At 37.1% G+C, this 14971-nt stretch overlaps 1 protein-coding gene and 1 long non-coding RNA gene across 2 annotated transcripts in view; one reads left to right on the plus strand and one right to left on the minus strand.

Annotated features, from left to right (window-relative positions):
* The first annotated feature begins 644 nt into the window (after positions 1-644).
* Positions 645-14232, plus strand: LOC134136211 (uncharacterized). Its single transcript, XR_009957457.1, has 3 exons — positions 645-712; positions 1218-1255; positions 14079-14232. It is a non-coding gene; the product is annotated as an uncharacterized LOC134136211 (long non-coding RNA).
* The window catches only part of AHRR (aryl hydrocarbon receptor repressor), a 71483-nt gene continuing 64921 nt past the window's right edge, over positions 8410-14971 (minus strand). The window contains exons 7-10 of the mRNA XM_062567963.1: positions 14026-14222; positions 12337-12455; positions 11288-11429; positions 8410-9526 (exon numbers count right to left, since the gene is read on the minus strand). Of these exons, the coding sequence (XP_062423947.1) occupies positions 8410-9526; positions 11288-11429; positions 12337-12455; positions 14026-14222 (1575 nt within the window). The remainder of the gene's footprint in view (positions 9527-11287; positions 11430-12336; positions 12456-14025; positions 14223-14971) is intronic.

The following is a 14971-nucleotide window of genomic DNA, read 5'->3' on the forward strand; positions in this document are numbered from 1 at the left end:
AACCTCATTTACAGCGCTCATCCTGCAAAACTGGTCCACTGTATAGAGGAAAAAAGGAAAGCCCGCTTCTTGTTTACATACCACTTTTCGGTAAACAACTCGGGGACAGAGAGGGAAGAAGCGTTACTCGGATGAACTACATAAAGTAAGCGGGATTTTCCTTTTTCAACACTCTTCTGGGGGAAACATAAGCTCTTTCATCACTAGCATACCCTTATGACCTTAAGCCCCTCACGCCTGCTTTTCTTAAAACACTTCACGGAAACGCTGGAGAAAAAGAACCCGCCCCTCAGGGAGCACCACTCACCTGCCGCGCACACCCCCAGTGCTGGTGCCTCTCCTCACGAGTCTCTGAAGAGGCCGAGGTAATTTTGAGCCCATCTCACCCGCTGCACCCCACCGCCTGCTTCAGCGGGCGACCAGGTACGCCCGAGCCCCGCGTACACCTAACACCGAGTCCCCGGGGGAGCCAGCAAATTTAGCCAGACCCCTGGAAGCGCGCACGCAGCAACATCCAGCGCCTCCTGCCGTCACTTCCGCTTCCTAAGAGCGCCAACGCGACATCAGAGCGCTAATACGTCGAAACTGAGGCGCTTGCAGGAGCGTACTCCCCAGCACGTGACACTGGCCTGTCGTGATAGCCAGTAGGAAGAAGCTTACACGTCCCAGCTAATCAGACGCGGGGGAAACCGAGGGGCGGTGATTCTTTAAGGTGCCCCGCTCGCCGCGCTGGTTTGGTTTGGTTTGGTTTTGGGGGGTGGGGTGAGATTTAGGGCAGTTACTCGCTGCGTCTGTCTGTCTCGGTCTGCAGCAGTGCTTGAGCATGTCCAGTGGTAAACTTCTGTCTTCGTACTGGGGGCTAGCATTGTAAAAGAGGAAAATGTAATCTCGCACGGTTTTAATTTAAATGCAAATATTTATTTTAAAGTGTTTTCACTTTACATTTCAGACTAGTAATAAATGTAAAATATAATTTAAGAAATACACTTGAAAGTTCCTTCTAAAAGCAGAGTGAGGAAGCAGTACGAAAAAAAGCATAAAAGTGCACCGAGTTTAACAAAATTCCAAAATACAAAATCCACATTTTACTACGTTTCAATTAACCTGCTATTGATACATTTTGAAGTCTATTATAATTGTTGTATACAAAGCAGCATATTTGATAGAGGTTAGGTTACACATTGTGAAAACAGCTGTTACTCATTTTGTCCTCTCAGGAGTTGTTCGATTCACCAGCCTGAAGTAGACATTTACGGTAAAATTTTGTGTGCCTGCTATCTGCTTGCATAGATAGATTAGCTTTAAAAGTAGTATGCTTGCCTGAATTGCATGCATAAATGCACACATTACATGTACAAATTGTTGCTTTTTCAAATAATGTTGATGTAGTTTTGTTCTCTTCAGAAAAGCGCCCTTAAATTTGGTATCATACAATCAATACCCTTTGGATGAAAAAAGCAGTTATATGCAAAATGTTGGCAGATCTCCATGCACTTTTTATATGATCTTGTCTTCCATTGTGTTACTTCAGGAGGTCTAAACACAAAAGAATTTGTCAGTACTTACTTGCAGAACTAAACTGCTGGTGATAAGGCAGTTTCTTGGCAGGATAGCCTCCTCAGGAGAGTATATTCCACTAGCAAAGTGACTATAAAGCACAGCTGAAGTTACTTTAAGGCTTTTTTCAGTACCTGTTTTGTTAGAGGAGTGGGGGAAGTGGGGGGATTGCACTTTAGCATAACATTACTCTTTTGCAAAACTTTAAAGTAGAAATAATGCTATAGAGTGAGAAAGCAGAAAAGAGAGAGGACAGAAAGTACCATACTATAAAATTACAAATGTAGAAAAGGTGGAGGGAGAAAAAGGAAGAGCTTTTAGATAGACATGACCAGCCTTAGGGAAGAAAATGTTCTTTAGTTATGTTAAGAAGCTGCTTAGGTGTGAGGAAGAACCCTTCCAGCAGAAGAGGGAAGGTTATTGAGTATACAAAGGATGAATCTTTTTATTTATGATGACAGTAGAATGGAGATTGAATACTAAGAAATGAGATAACTTTTAACATTTTCAAGTGTTTCTGTTGAAAGATTAAAAAGAAGTGTTGTTGGTTGCCTCTTAAAAAATATCCTTATCTCGTGTTTTAAATGAAGGGAATACATGGATGATGAAAAAGAAGAAAAATGAAGTGCAGAGGGGAGAATAATAGGATAAAGAACGGAGAAAGCAGGGTGTGACTTACAAAGAGGAAGAAAAGTGGCAGAATTTTTATGACACCCTTCTGTGCAAGATGGGAAGCTAGAACAAAACTTTGCAGTAGCCTTTTAATTAATTAAATAAACAAATTGATGAGAATAGCTAAGTAGCTGATCTTCTTTCTGTTAAGTTTTTTTGTATTTTCCTCACGCTTAGTCTTTGGAATAGCATAATTCTGCCAATATAAATATGAAACTGGAAGTTTTTATTGTTATGCAGCTGTCAGTGGAGCCCTATTGCACCTAGGAAATCATGTGCAGGCTGCAGGGTTAGAACACTAGCTGGATGATTCAGCAAAAATGACCAACAGCAGAATAGTTACTGCAGACGTTGATTTTTTTTTTAATTATTTTTAAAAATATTTCCAAGACTAACCCTGCAAATGGAACAGAAGCGTTTCATGCATCCTAGAATGATGTTTTCTGTCTGAGAGATACAACTTAGTGTCAAATTACCTCAAAACTTGTTTTCAAGAAATTCTTTTCAGCTGAAGAGCTGTACTTTCAATTTTGCAGGAAAAAACAGAGACATGATTTTAGATTACAGAATTACTGGCAATAGGTGGAGAAGAAAATGTCACAGAATGCATATGGCTTGACAGCAGTAAATCTCAGGGTGATTCCCCCTTTTCACCCCCCCCTCCAAAAAATCTTAACAATCTTCTTTTACTTCTAACAACCCTCCACCCAAAAAAGCCAAAACACAAACAAGTGCACTGATCTCCATTTGATTAAAAAATATATTAGTACTTTGTGTTTTTAATATATTTTTCCGCAGATTGTTGTTGCTACTAGAGACCTCTGCAACCCCCAAAACTCTCTCCTCATGGATTCAATGCGCACGCATAATAATATGTAAAAATATAAGCAAATTCATGGAAAGGTAATGAATGCCCAAATTAATTCCAAGAATTGTAATGAATATGTATGAGGGGTATCAGACATAATCTCAATGAATCATGGTTTCGAGGGGGCGTGGGCATGGGCAGAGAAAATTAGACTTTTTAACTATTTCAGCTGAAACATCATACGTTGTTAAGACAAATTAATGGCTTTTGTGAAATAACTACAATAGGTGGGGTTGTCTTACTTAAGTTCAAATATAACTTCAAAACAAGGAGTTAAGAAAGGCTTCTAGACAGTAGAAGCAGATTTTATCCCACAGAATATTCCTTGCCTCAGCTTGGTGCCCTCCATCTAAATATTTTAAGTGCTAGGAATATCATTTCAACATGCCCTGTCAATCTCGATACCATATCAAAGTTCAACACAGTCTTTTCAGTCTTACTGAATTTGCTGATGCATAAATGTCAGCCCTCCCTATGCCATCCAGGGGAGGCTGAGTTCTAAGGATCTTAAGAATGTATCATTATATTCTAATGAAAGGCAATTAAACTATACATTGCATTACCGTATTACAAGCAGGTAGTAGGAAGTAAGTCTTTCCTACAAAGAATTTAGGAACAGTCCTTTGATTCATTCATCCTCCTAGAAGTAAGTTACATCTCATATAGCAGATTAAATTCCATTTTGAGTAGAAGCGTCAGCTGCTCTTACGTGCTGAACCGTATAAAACATGACTGTTTTGGTTGGGAGCATGAGAAAAATCACTCCAACTGACATGCACCAGATTTTGCTATTTAAATCTGCAAACTGAGGATCAACCAAAATCAGTCCACTCCTTGCACACTGCTAGCACACTCCAGAATTTCAAAACAATGCTGTATTTTGGTGTCCAGAAGGTCTAAAGTACAAATATATTGCAAGACAAGTAGCTCAGCTGGGAGAACGTTAGACTGAGCTCTAAAGGTCCCTGGTTCAAGCCTGGGCTTTAGCAAGTGGGGTGGTCCTTGTTGCTTCCTCCTGGCATTTAGGGGAGAGGGATAGTGTAGTGATTATCACATCTGCTTTACACGCTGAAGGTCCTGGTTCAAGCCCCAGTGGAACCAGCAGCAGGAAATCTTTGGGACTAGATGATCTAAAGAGGTCCCTTCCAACGTTAATGATTTTGTGATTATCTACAGTGGAGAGATGCCCCAGTTTCAGCCACTGGCGTAACTGCATCCCAGCAAACCTTAGAGAAAGCAGAAAGATACACTCTTTGTACTGTACAAGTTTACTCCTCAGATTACGACAGGTTCTCAGGTAAAAATAATGGATTACAGTGGTGTACCTCATTTGGAAAGGCACTTGTATGGTGCTCAGCAGCTGTCCACTGACAGCTAGAATTAGGCCAAGTTCGCAGTGAAGACAAGGCCTTACACACGCCTTAGCACTGATAGTCTCTGCTGTTCATGGATTAAGTAACTCTTAGAGGGAGATACATTTTCAGGGATTTTAGACCTGTTCACCTTCCATACTGAAAAAAAAAAAAAAAAAAAAAAAACCCAAATTAAGGTGTTAATATTGTCTCAACCTCTGGAGAGTTCATAGCTTAAGAAATTTGAAAGCTATCATTAGTCAGATATTGCAAAGTATCAGCACATACTGCGAAAAGAAAGACATTTCCTTTAGCCTGAATACTCCCGAGTTCAAATCAGGCAAGCATTTGACTAGGTTTTGCTTCTGTGAGAAGATTTTTTTTTCCACTGTTAAAAATAAATGCGTTGGGAGGCTCCTAAAATAGACTTTAGGGCAGTGCTTGGGGGATGGAAATATGAGTTCATTAAGCATAGAAGCTAAACATCATAAGCCCTACTTCTCAGTGTTTTGAAGGTTTTAAAAATAATACCAAAGCAACAATAACCATTCGGAAAAAGTGAAAATTTAAAACAACTACTCTGTCTGTCACACTACTTACTGATTGGTTTTCATGGGTTCATTAATGTCTGCATACAAAGAGGTTTTAAAAACCTGATCTGTGACAATTTAACAAAATACAATGTCAGCTACCAGTTCAGACTCGATCCAGGGCACATTCTGTGCACAGAAAAATATGAGAATGAAGGAATTATATCTGTATATTAAAAACAGATAGCAAGAGATTATTTTTTTGCTTTAGTTTTCTCTGTTCCTTCCAAGTGGTGCAATATACTAAGTGCTTACAAGAAACTGATCTTTGTTTACTAGCAGCAGTGGTTAGTGATTGTCCAAAAAGAAGAGAAGCTATCAATCTTTTCGTAAACCTAGTTCTTAGACAACTACTGCATGTATGTGATAACTTAGATTAGAAGAAATTCCATTGATAAATAACATTTTTTTTCGTATGAGACCTGAAATAAAAACTTAGCAGCAAAATAAATGGAGCAAATTCAAATGTCATACATAAGATAAGTTACGTTGTATTTTTCTTGGATCAGACTTTATGGAAACATAAGGAAGCTAACTTGAGAACATTTACACAGGGAGTAGCCAGCAGATGACATCTTGTTTTAAGCTATACATTCATTCATCCTCCTAGAAGGAAGTTACATCTCCTATAGCAGATTAGATTCCATTTTGTGCAGAAGCTTCAGCTGCTCTTACAGATTAAAATGTGTAAAACAACTGGTTTTGTTGGGAGCATGAGAAAAATCACTGCAACTGACCTATATCAAAAAAGCCTTAAAGTAGATTCCATTATAAAATAGCCTTTATTCTGTATAGGAAAGATCTTTAAAGAACTTGTGTTGTTACTAAAAGCTACTTCTGCCCTGGAGAGAAAAGTCTTGCTGGTATAGTTCTCCCACTGTAGTTATGCCACAAAGTATCTATATGCACAGATAAGAAATTCAGTGGCACAGTCCTCTGTTAAGTTGCACCTGGTATGATCATTTATATCTGTGCAAAATGGCATCAGCATTTCCAGATGAAGATGCTAGTGTTTTACTGTAAATTTACATTTACATGTAAATGATTACAGAATGTGCAAGGTAGTACTAAAGCAGGCCAGGCATTCTAATTCAGAGAGGTGTCACAGTGAGTCCAACAGTAATTACATGAACAACTTTTTAGCAGTTACGTTGGCATGTCCTCCACTTGACCCCAGCCATCTATCCCCATGCTACACTGACTCCATGCTATCCACCTCTGCTGGGCTAGCACATGTATGTAGCTGCACAGCAATTGGATTGCAGAATGTAACATGATTCATGACACGACTTTATGAGCTCCTGTGCTGTCACAGAAGAGGGTATGACACAGAGAAATAAGCTGAATATTGCTTATTGAACTATGCTGAATATTGAACTATGGCCTTAAAAGAGGTAGTCTGTAAGAGTCTAGAAAGCTCTTATTTTTGCAGATAATGGATCAACAATTGAGAGATTTTGCAACCCCACTGATTTATGACCATATCAGCCAACAGTAATATACAGTTTAGTTGCCTACAATTATTTGTGTGATTGAGCTTAAATTTATGTAACACAAACACTGATAGACCAACTTGCAGTGTAAATTTCACTCTCTCAGTCTCATCTCTGAAAGGGGTCTGATGTTACATTATAGCTACTGGTAAGAATATTAGGACAAGAATATGAGGGTTGTCTCAAATAAGAGGCAGCATGTAGCAAACAGGGAGCAGATTTACTTCAGACAGAAACAAGACTTTCTCATGAGTTAGGTATGATCAGATGAACTAGTGCAGATCTGAGCAACAGTAAGATGTTATTACCCTTGCTGCCCACTCCTGCCTTTCTGCAGGGAATTTCTGCAGGACAGTCATGAAAAGGTACATGTGTAAGTTATCTCAACCATTTCAGTGTAAAGTGCAGTTTTTCAGATAAAACAATTGTTCATACGCACTTAACTGACATGCAGGGAAAGTATATATTTCTGCCAACTCTAACAGACAGGCTGTAATATGTATCAAAGAGAGAGTCTTGGAGAAGAGCAGTCTCCTGGCTGCCACTCCCTCTGCTACCACACAACTGCTCTCCTGCCTGAGAACTATGCTTATGCCATCTATTTGTAGCATTAAGGAGAAGTTTATGCCACTCTGCTGGCACGTAAAGCTGTGCCCTCAGTGGGTAGCAGATACAAAAATGCGCCTTCTTTTAAAAAGCACATATATATCTAAGCTTTTTTAAAACATGTTTTTTTATATGTAAAGGTGATGTGAAGTTGAAATAGTGCAATTTTAAAACAAAAATTAGTGCAGACATTAAACAAAAACATAACAGATCTGGGAGGGAGTAAGCTCTTAGCAGAAATATTTTGTTATCTAGGACAAAGGATAACATGGATCCGTTTTCAAAAGCACCAGCATAGTTGGTTCTCAGTGAGATGAACATTTTCTTTGGGGACTGAAAGTGGGAAGCTTTTAAAAATAGCTAATTTTAGTGTGGGACTTCTGATATCAGGTATTTCCTTTGCTACTATTAAAAGTGAGAAAAATAACCAAGGAAATATTTTCTTACGTACATTTAACAGCAGTTTGTATCTCATTTATAGAAGTGGATAACATCCCATTATTCGGTCTTTCAAACAGCAACATGAAAGGCCAATAGCTTTAGAATGGAAAAAATATGTGTACTAAAACATTACCATTGTCAGGGAAACTAGGGAAACTTCCACTTAATTTTATGAAAATCACTTGATTTTAAATTAATGCTAACCTTTAAATTAAGAAGTTGTTTGAGAAACCCTTGCCTGTTGTGAGTAATTTTAAGATAAAGGAATAGCTGATGCTTCTTATTGGAGTAGTTACAAATAGAAATACATGCCTGTTGTGAGTAATTTTAAGATAAAGGAATAGCTGATGCTTCTTATTGGAGTAGTTACAAATAGAAATACAAAGACTCCTAAGGAAACTCCTTGCCATGTAGAAGACCATAAACTTTTGTCTTTGCACAGAGGCATCACATCAGCTTGGGAGTGGCATGGGGGATGGGAGAGAACAAAGGCAAGAAAAGGAAATAGCTAGACCTTGTAAAGCCATTCAGATTTACTGTAGACAAGAGAAGGAGAATGATAAAGGCAAATTAGCAGGTACACCTGTGCATTGATTAATGATTATTTTTCTGTATCTAAGATTTTATCTCTCAGCCTTTCCAAAAATCACTGAGAGAATGACAGTGCATAGGAGTGTGTGTGTATGTCTGTATTTTTTACATACACATACATGCACATACATAAGTAAAACTTTTCCACTGGCTTTTAAATTTTAGTAACTCATTTAACCCAACTAGAAGAGAATCTACAACTTGTTTTAATGTTATAAATATTCCAAATATTATAAAATCTACTGTAAAAATGTACATTCAGTTGTTCTATGAGGTACAGCACCTGCTAATGTATTTTCAGAGAAACTCATATGTACTCGATTCTGTCCATTATTGGACAATGGTGGAGAATCCAGGGGCTCACGCTTGATTGCTTGAACCAAGCAGGGATTTTTGAATTCGCATTGCATTTTAAAAATCTCATTATTCTGCTCTTTCTCTTCCACTGAATTTGTGCTATAGAACTGATTGTAGCATTCGGTATGTGGTAAGTCAGGCAAGCTTTCCAAACATGCCGAGCTTGGAGGGCAAAATGGAGCCATCTCCTTGCTCCATAAGCCCTTGCAAGATCTGTTCAGATTTAGGTTGCTGGGATGATTTGTTACAATGCATTGCCAATTATGTGGTGTATAAACACAGTGCCTTGGTTTCTGACAAGGTGAAACTTGCTCACGGAGGTCCGGTTCTGTTTTAAGGTGTACTATATTGGGATAACTAAACAGCTGCTTTCCCACTGTGCCATTCTCATCCAACCAGGCTCGATTTTGCGATGTCAAGTAGTTACCAGCAATGTTTTCAGAATCAGAATTGTACTCTGTTTTGATAGGTGTATCCAATGGAAACACTGCATCACAGGGAGATTCTGAGGGTATTAATGATCTCTGTAATTTCAGATGATCTGTAGGACTGTTCTCCACAAATCGTTGTTGTAAGCCTGAGTAAGACTGGCAGCTTTCTGCACTCCCCCAGTAGGAAGGGCAAGTTGATGTGAAACTTAAGAAACTTTGGTCTCTGTTATAGAATGATCCAACTCTTCTGCTTGAACATGTATTCATTCGTTGATTTATAGAAGAAGAGTTTGAGTTTCTTAGAGTCCAACTGCTGTTTGTGGTGCAGTTGTTTTGAAAACCTAAAACTGAAGTATTAGAACTGGGAGGTTCCTCTAGCATAAAGCACTCACCATTTGTATTAGGTTCAAACTTCACTTTTATATTATCTTGTTCATTTTTTACTGCTGTCCAGTTAAGATGCTTCAATTGGCCCAGAGTTTCAATGGCACTGTTGTAAGAAAGTCCTTCCAGGTTTCCTTTCAAACTGGCAAAACTGCTTGGTATCTTCAGTTGTTTATCTTCTTCCCTTTCAGTAACAATAGAGAAAATGAGTCAGTCAGAGGTTTCTAAATGAGTATTTTCTGTGACACAAATGGAGTGGTTTGACATACATCACCAGTGATACTTTGTCATTAACTTAATATGAGATTCTCACGCTGTGGTCCACATAACCTTTAAATTTATTCAAGAGAGAAAAAGGAGTGGGCATGCATTTGGGTATGAATGCACAATTCTTTTTCTGGCATTGTTTCATTTAAATTAAAACATGCATCTTTTCATTTTGGGCACACATTTCACAAAAACATACATATTACAGTGCTTTATGGTAACTACCTTACACTTTCATTTTTTTATTAAAAATATATCTAACAAGGAATCATTAGGAAACTTAAGAACTTTCTGATTAAAGTGACTTGACTGAGAACTATGGGGATCCCATATTTTGAGAGCACAGGGTTAGTTGAGAGGGAAGAAAATGCCTAAGTGTCCAGAATAATCATTAGTAATCATTAAATTAGTAAGGCAGGGTCAGTGTTACAAATCCTCATTCTGTATGGGAGCAAGAAGTAGTATCAGAGTAAGAAACTTGTCAAGAAAATTTGAAGAATTAATGACGGTTTCAGGAGGTATTTTTATTAGTTCATTATCAGAACCTGTTTTCTTGGGTATGGACTCAATGTGTAAGAATTTCCAGTAGAGGGAGTCCATGTTGTTAGAAAGAGAGAATGTTCCATTGTAATAGATGTACACAAAGCAAACAGACTATTTTCCCTCTTTTTCTCCATGAGATATTAAATATTTTCACCCTTCTGCTAAATATTATTGAAGTGTGATAGTCTTGAATGTATCAAATGAGACTAGTTCACTGCTGAACTAGCTTCACAGGAAATAGTCTAACTGGAAAACAATGGATTGGACAAAATGAAAAAGCAACAGACGCTTAGATCCCAAATGAAGAATTCTGCAGTGAAATAGTATCTAATGAAAATTCTCAAAAGAGTGTATGTTTCCAGGAAGAAATTTTAACACAGAAATATTTTTGAAGACAAAAACAATAGGGGGCAAAATGCAAAGCACTGAGCATCTACTGCAGACTGTCAGGAGGACAGAACTGAGTAAAATCTTCATGGCCAACTCTTGTAGCACTTCAGTCTACAGGACTATCAAACACAAGGCAAGAATTCTAACTGTTCTGAGGGTAAAAGTTTAACTAAATAAGCACCAAAGAGGATGTTTAATTACACAGAAAACAATTTAGAAATAGACTTGAATAGAAGAAACAGCCACTTTTGATCTGCTTCTTAACATAAAAGTTCATTCCCTTACATGGAAAGATAATGTTTCTACCATGACAATAAAGTTAAAGGGTTCCACCACCTTCAGGTAGGAGGTCTTTTACTATTAACATGAATCCTGGGAGATACACTGTCTGCAAAAGTTAACTACTTAGAACTTCTAAGTTGTGCAAGAAAATCAAAACATTCTAGTAATCAAGCATTTTGATTTTGAAATACTCTGTTTTAAAATATTTATGTTTAACTGTAGAAAAAAAAAGTAGAAAGAAAGCATTTAGGATTATAACAGCCATTTCATATGATCCAAGACAAAAATGTATGCAGGAGATGTCAAAATTTCTCCGTTTTTCCATTTATTAAGTAAACCAAGCTCTTCTCACACAGCTCTTGTCTTAAGCCACTACAATCCTTTTAAAAATCCCAAACATAAAGAATACACTTCATTTTTCATGAAATACGCAAATATTTTCAGTACAGGAAAATGTACTTACTTCAACATTTGCTGCTGGGCAAGGATATACTCTGAACAACCACTTTGATACAGAAGCTGAGTGTTAGCTTGAACCCAGACCCAGTGATCTTCATTTGTTTGTACTTTGACTAGAGAAATGCCATTTTCTCTATTATTCCTTGCTATACAATTTAAAAGAAAATACATTTTAATTTAAGCAGTATTTAATATCATTGATGAATGCTCACTAGCTTTTTTGCTGTCCTAGAATCATCAGCACAAGAAAGTACAAACTAAAATATGTCGCAGAAGTAGGCAAACTACACAGACACAGACACACACACACACACACACACACACACACAGAGAGAGAAATTTGAAAAATCGAATGGGGCAGTTAGAAATCCTCAAACTGTTATCAGAGATTTTTCATTATTATTAGTTCATTATCATTTTCCCCTCTCAGTAATAGACCAGTAAGAAAATATTAATGAGAAATGGGGCTACAACAGAGGAATGGTTTTAAAGAGGTTAAACATTTCTAGCTGGTGCAACAAAAACCTCTGTGGAACAAGGTGGTGCCCACTGGAGAAGACTTACCATCAAAATTCTATCTGTTGCAAAATCTGAATTACAGCATAGACTCTCATGATATTGCCAGACCCAAATACTGAAAAAGCACAAGTCAAAACCCACAAGCAAATCATGAGTTTTAAAGACAATAAATTTTAATCTTCCTTCTGTTTCCTGATCTTTAGGGGAAAGTGGCATTTGTGTCACATTTTCCAATTTTCTTCAAAGAGGGATAGATAACATCTTTTATTATTTCATATTTACACATAATCCTGTGAAATGCAATGCTTTCATTTTAAGAAAGCATATTTTGAGTATTTATTATGATTATTAATCTAACCGTAAAAGTGACATTTCTGGAGTAGACTGATTCAACACCATCTTTTGAAATGGACAGCTTTTTTACAGAAGTTAGAGATTAAAAAAAAAAGCATTGAAATCTTAACAAGCGAAAGGAAAAGGCAAAGTTCTGTCTCCATAAACTGTATATAATCCAGAAGTACTTAGAGAACACACCTTTCATTTGGTTTTCAGCACTCTGTAATACATTAGGGAAAGCTGCACCTTCATGATGACTGTTTCTTCCATATAATTCTGCTGCTTCACATAAGCCTGAATTAGCTTTTGAACTGCAGCTGCAGAGAATAAATTGTGGAAAATTCCTTGTCAGTGAATGACAACACAGTAAATTCACAAACTGTGAAAGATGTGGTCTTCAAGCTGTCAACCATTAACAAAGACTGATGGCTTAAATACATAATGACCAACATGGAGTATTTATCTATGTTTCCTGCATCATATGGATGCTCAAATTAGTGTATGATTGGAATTCTGCATTTAATTATGAGGAAAAGTTATGTTTAGGAACATTCTGCTCACCATTTACCTATTTCCGGAATAGTAACCTTCAGCTTGAATTGAGACAAACACATGTGTATTTGGCTCTGCTTATCCTGGGTATTTACATCACACTCACCAGCAATGCATTTAAGAGTTAGCACGACTTCAACTTGCAATAATCATCATATGATTTTAATGAATTTATTCCAATCTTTAATTCAAAATGCGTATTAGGGCTAGTAAAAAGTGCAAAGCCTGTGACACTGCTTTCCAAAATTCTCTGTTTATAAAGACCAACAGAAAAGAAATGTCTGTATGAATTTCCCCACCATTCGTGGCCAGCATGCTTCAGGCCTGAACCAAAGGAAACACCAGAGTCTCAGCTATTAAATTTTAGGCCACAGTCCAGTCAGTTAGTAAAACTTAAAGTAAAGCACTTCTCTTCTAGAAGCTGAATTCTGATCATTAACTAATTTCACCTGGGCTACTGAAAAGCTAGCAGATGGAAATGACTTTTGATCACCACTATTCAAACTCTGATCCAAAAGCCTGTGTATTTTACTATATCAGACTTTCAACAATTCAGTTCTTGTCAAAAAAAAAAAAAAAAATGTTTGTGCTAGAACCTCATTAGATGTGTGGGTAGTAAACCTACACATACACAAGCATATTCTGGTTAAAAGTCAGATTATGATGCTGTCAATAACAATGATGAGCATTTTACTTCACAGCAATGAACTTTGCTGCTGTAAAGTTATATTTAACCAAACAGAGAAAAACACAATCCTAGCGCTAAACAACAACTTTAAAATTCAATCAGAAAAGCATAATGAAAATAAGTGTTAGGAAAAAAATGAGAAAAGTAAGTCTGAATACAATCTGTCCTGATCTTCTTTGATTGATACTCTGTGATCAACCTTAGGCCATTTAGTGCAATAGTAGACTTGTGTGTTCATAAGTCTCTGTTGTAAGATAAATTAAAAAAAAAAAAAAAACAGATATACATTTCATTTGGCTGTTTATGAATACCATGAGCATGTGTGCGTGCACACACATATTAAGTTTTGTAATTTCTCCTTTGGTTTAATACCAAAATGACCCAAGTCCTAGTAATTGTGCTATTAGAAGTTACTGAAGTTTGAGAACTCTCAATATTTTTTTCCTTTTTAACTTCTATAACTAGTAGAATGAATTGTTGCTTTAACAACCTCTGAAGGCTGGGAATAAGAATCCAGGTAAGCTACTCACTTTCCTAAAAACGTATTTTTAAATAGAGGGTTATTTATCACAATCTGTGATTTTTGCATATACACATAAAGATCAGAGTATACTTTGCTAAATCCTAGAAGATTAATTTGAAAGTACTTTGTATTTACTCCTGCTGCATCATCAGCTTTGTATTTTGCTTTCACAAGCAGGCTTTTCATCTTCATCTCTGTCACAGAAGGAAGAAGTGGTACCACTATGCAGAATAAGGACAACTGAGGTGGTAATACTGTTCCTGATGAGGACTTCTTCCTTTGTCCAAAAAGAAACTTTAGTTTGCCTTGAAACTGCATTGTCTGTTATATAAAAAACACAATAAAACTATAATAAACATTAATGTATAAAACATTTAAACATTTAACATTTTAATATTTAAAATGCTAATATGATCTATAGACTATGATGTTTAAATAACACTGAAGCTAGTTTTGAAACAGAGGAAAGCTTGCAATTTCATTATCTTCATACAGTTTAAACCACACAAATTCAGAAGCATGGTGAGTGGAGGCATTATCAGTAGTAAAATGGGAGATCTGATGCTGTTTTTTTTCCTCCTATGCACTTAAAGTAGAAGTTCTGCATTATGTTCTATTTGCCAAGACAAGAAGCTTATGCTTGTGCAAACACCTGTTTCCTGTATGCCTCAGTCTGAGGTTGGAACTATTTTTTTCCATGCTCTGTTCTCTCCAGTAAGATGATTCCTCTTTCCTTGCACTTTCTCTGGGAAGTATACGGATTGGCACAACCAATCCAAGGGCTGTGTTAGAAGACACCAAGGGAGAAGGCATATTTCAAGATAATCATATCTAAAGTATCTAGCTTGGACAGAACCATCTATCCCTTTCTTAAATCTCCATATAGCAGAAGGCAGAGATCAGCAGAAGATGGCTTTTCAAAGGGCTCTTCCCTCTCTGATCAGAGTTCTCCTTCAGAGCAAATTCCTACAGAAAGCTCTGTACTACTATTGATATTAGAGAAGGTAATCTAAGAAGGCCTGTAGGGTAGATGTGACCCATTTCATCAACCTTTCACCAGGATGGTTTAT

Source organism: Rhea pennata, chromosome 2 (assembly GCF_028389875.1).
Source record: "Rhea pennata isolate bPtePen1 chromosome 2, bPtePen1.pri, whole genome shotgun sequence".
Lineage (NCBI taxonomy): Eukaryota > Metazoa > Chordata > Aves > Rheiformes > Rheidae > Rhea > Rhea pennata.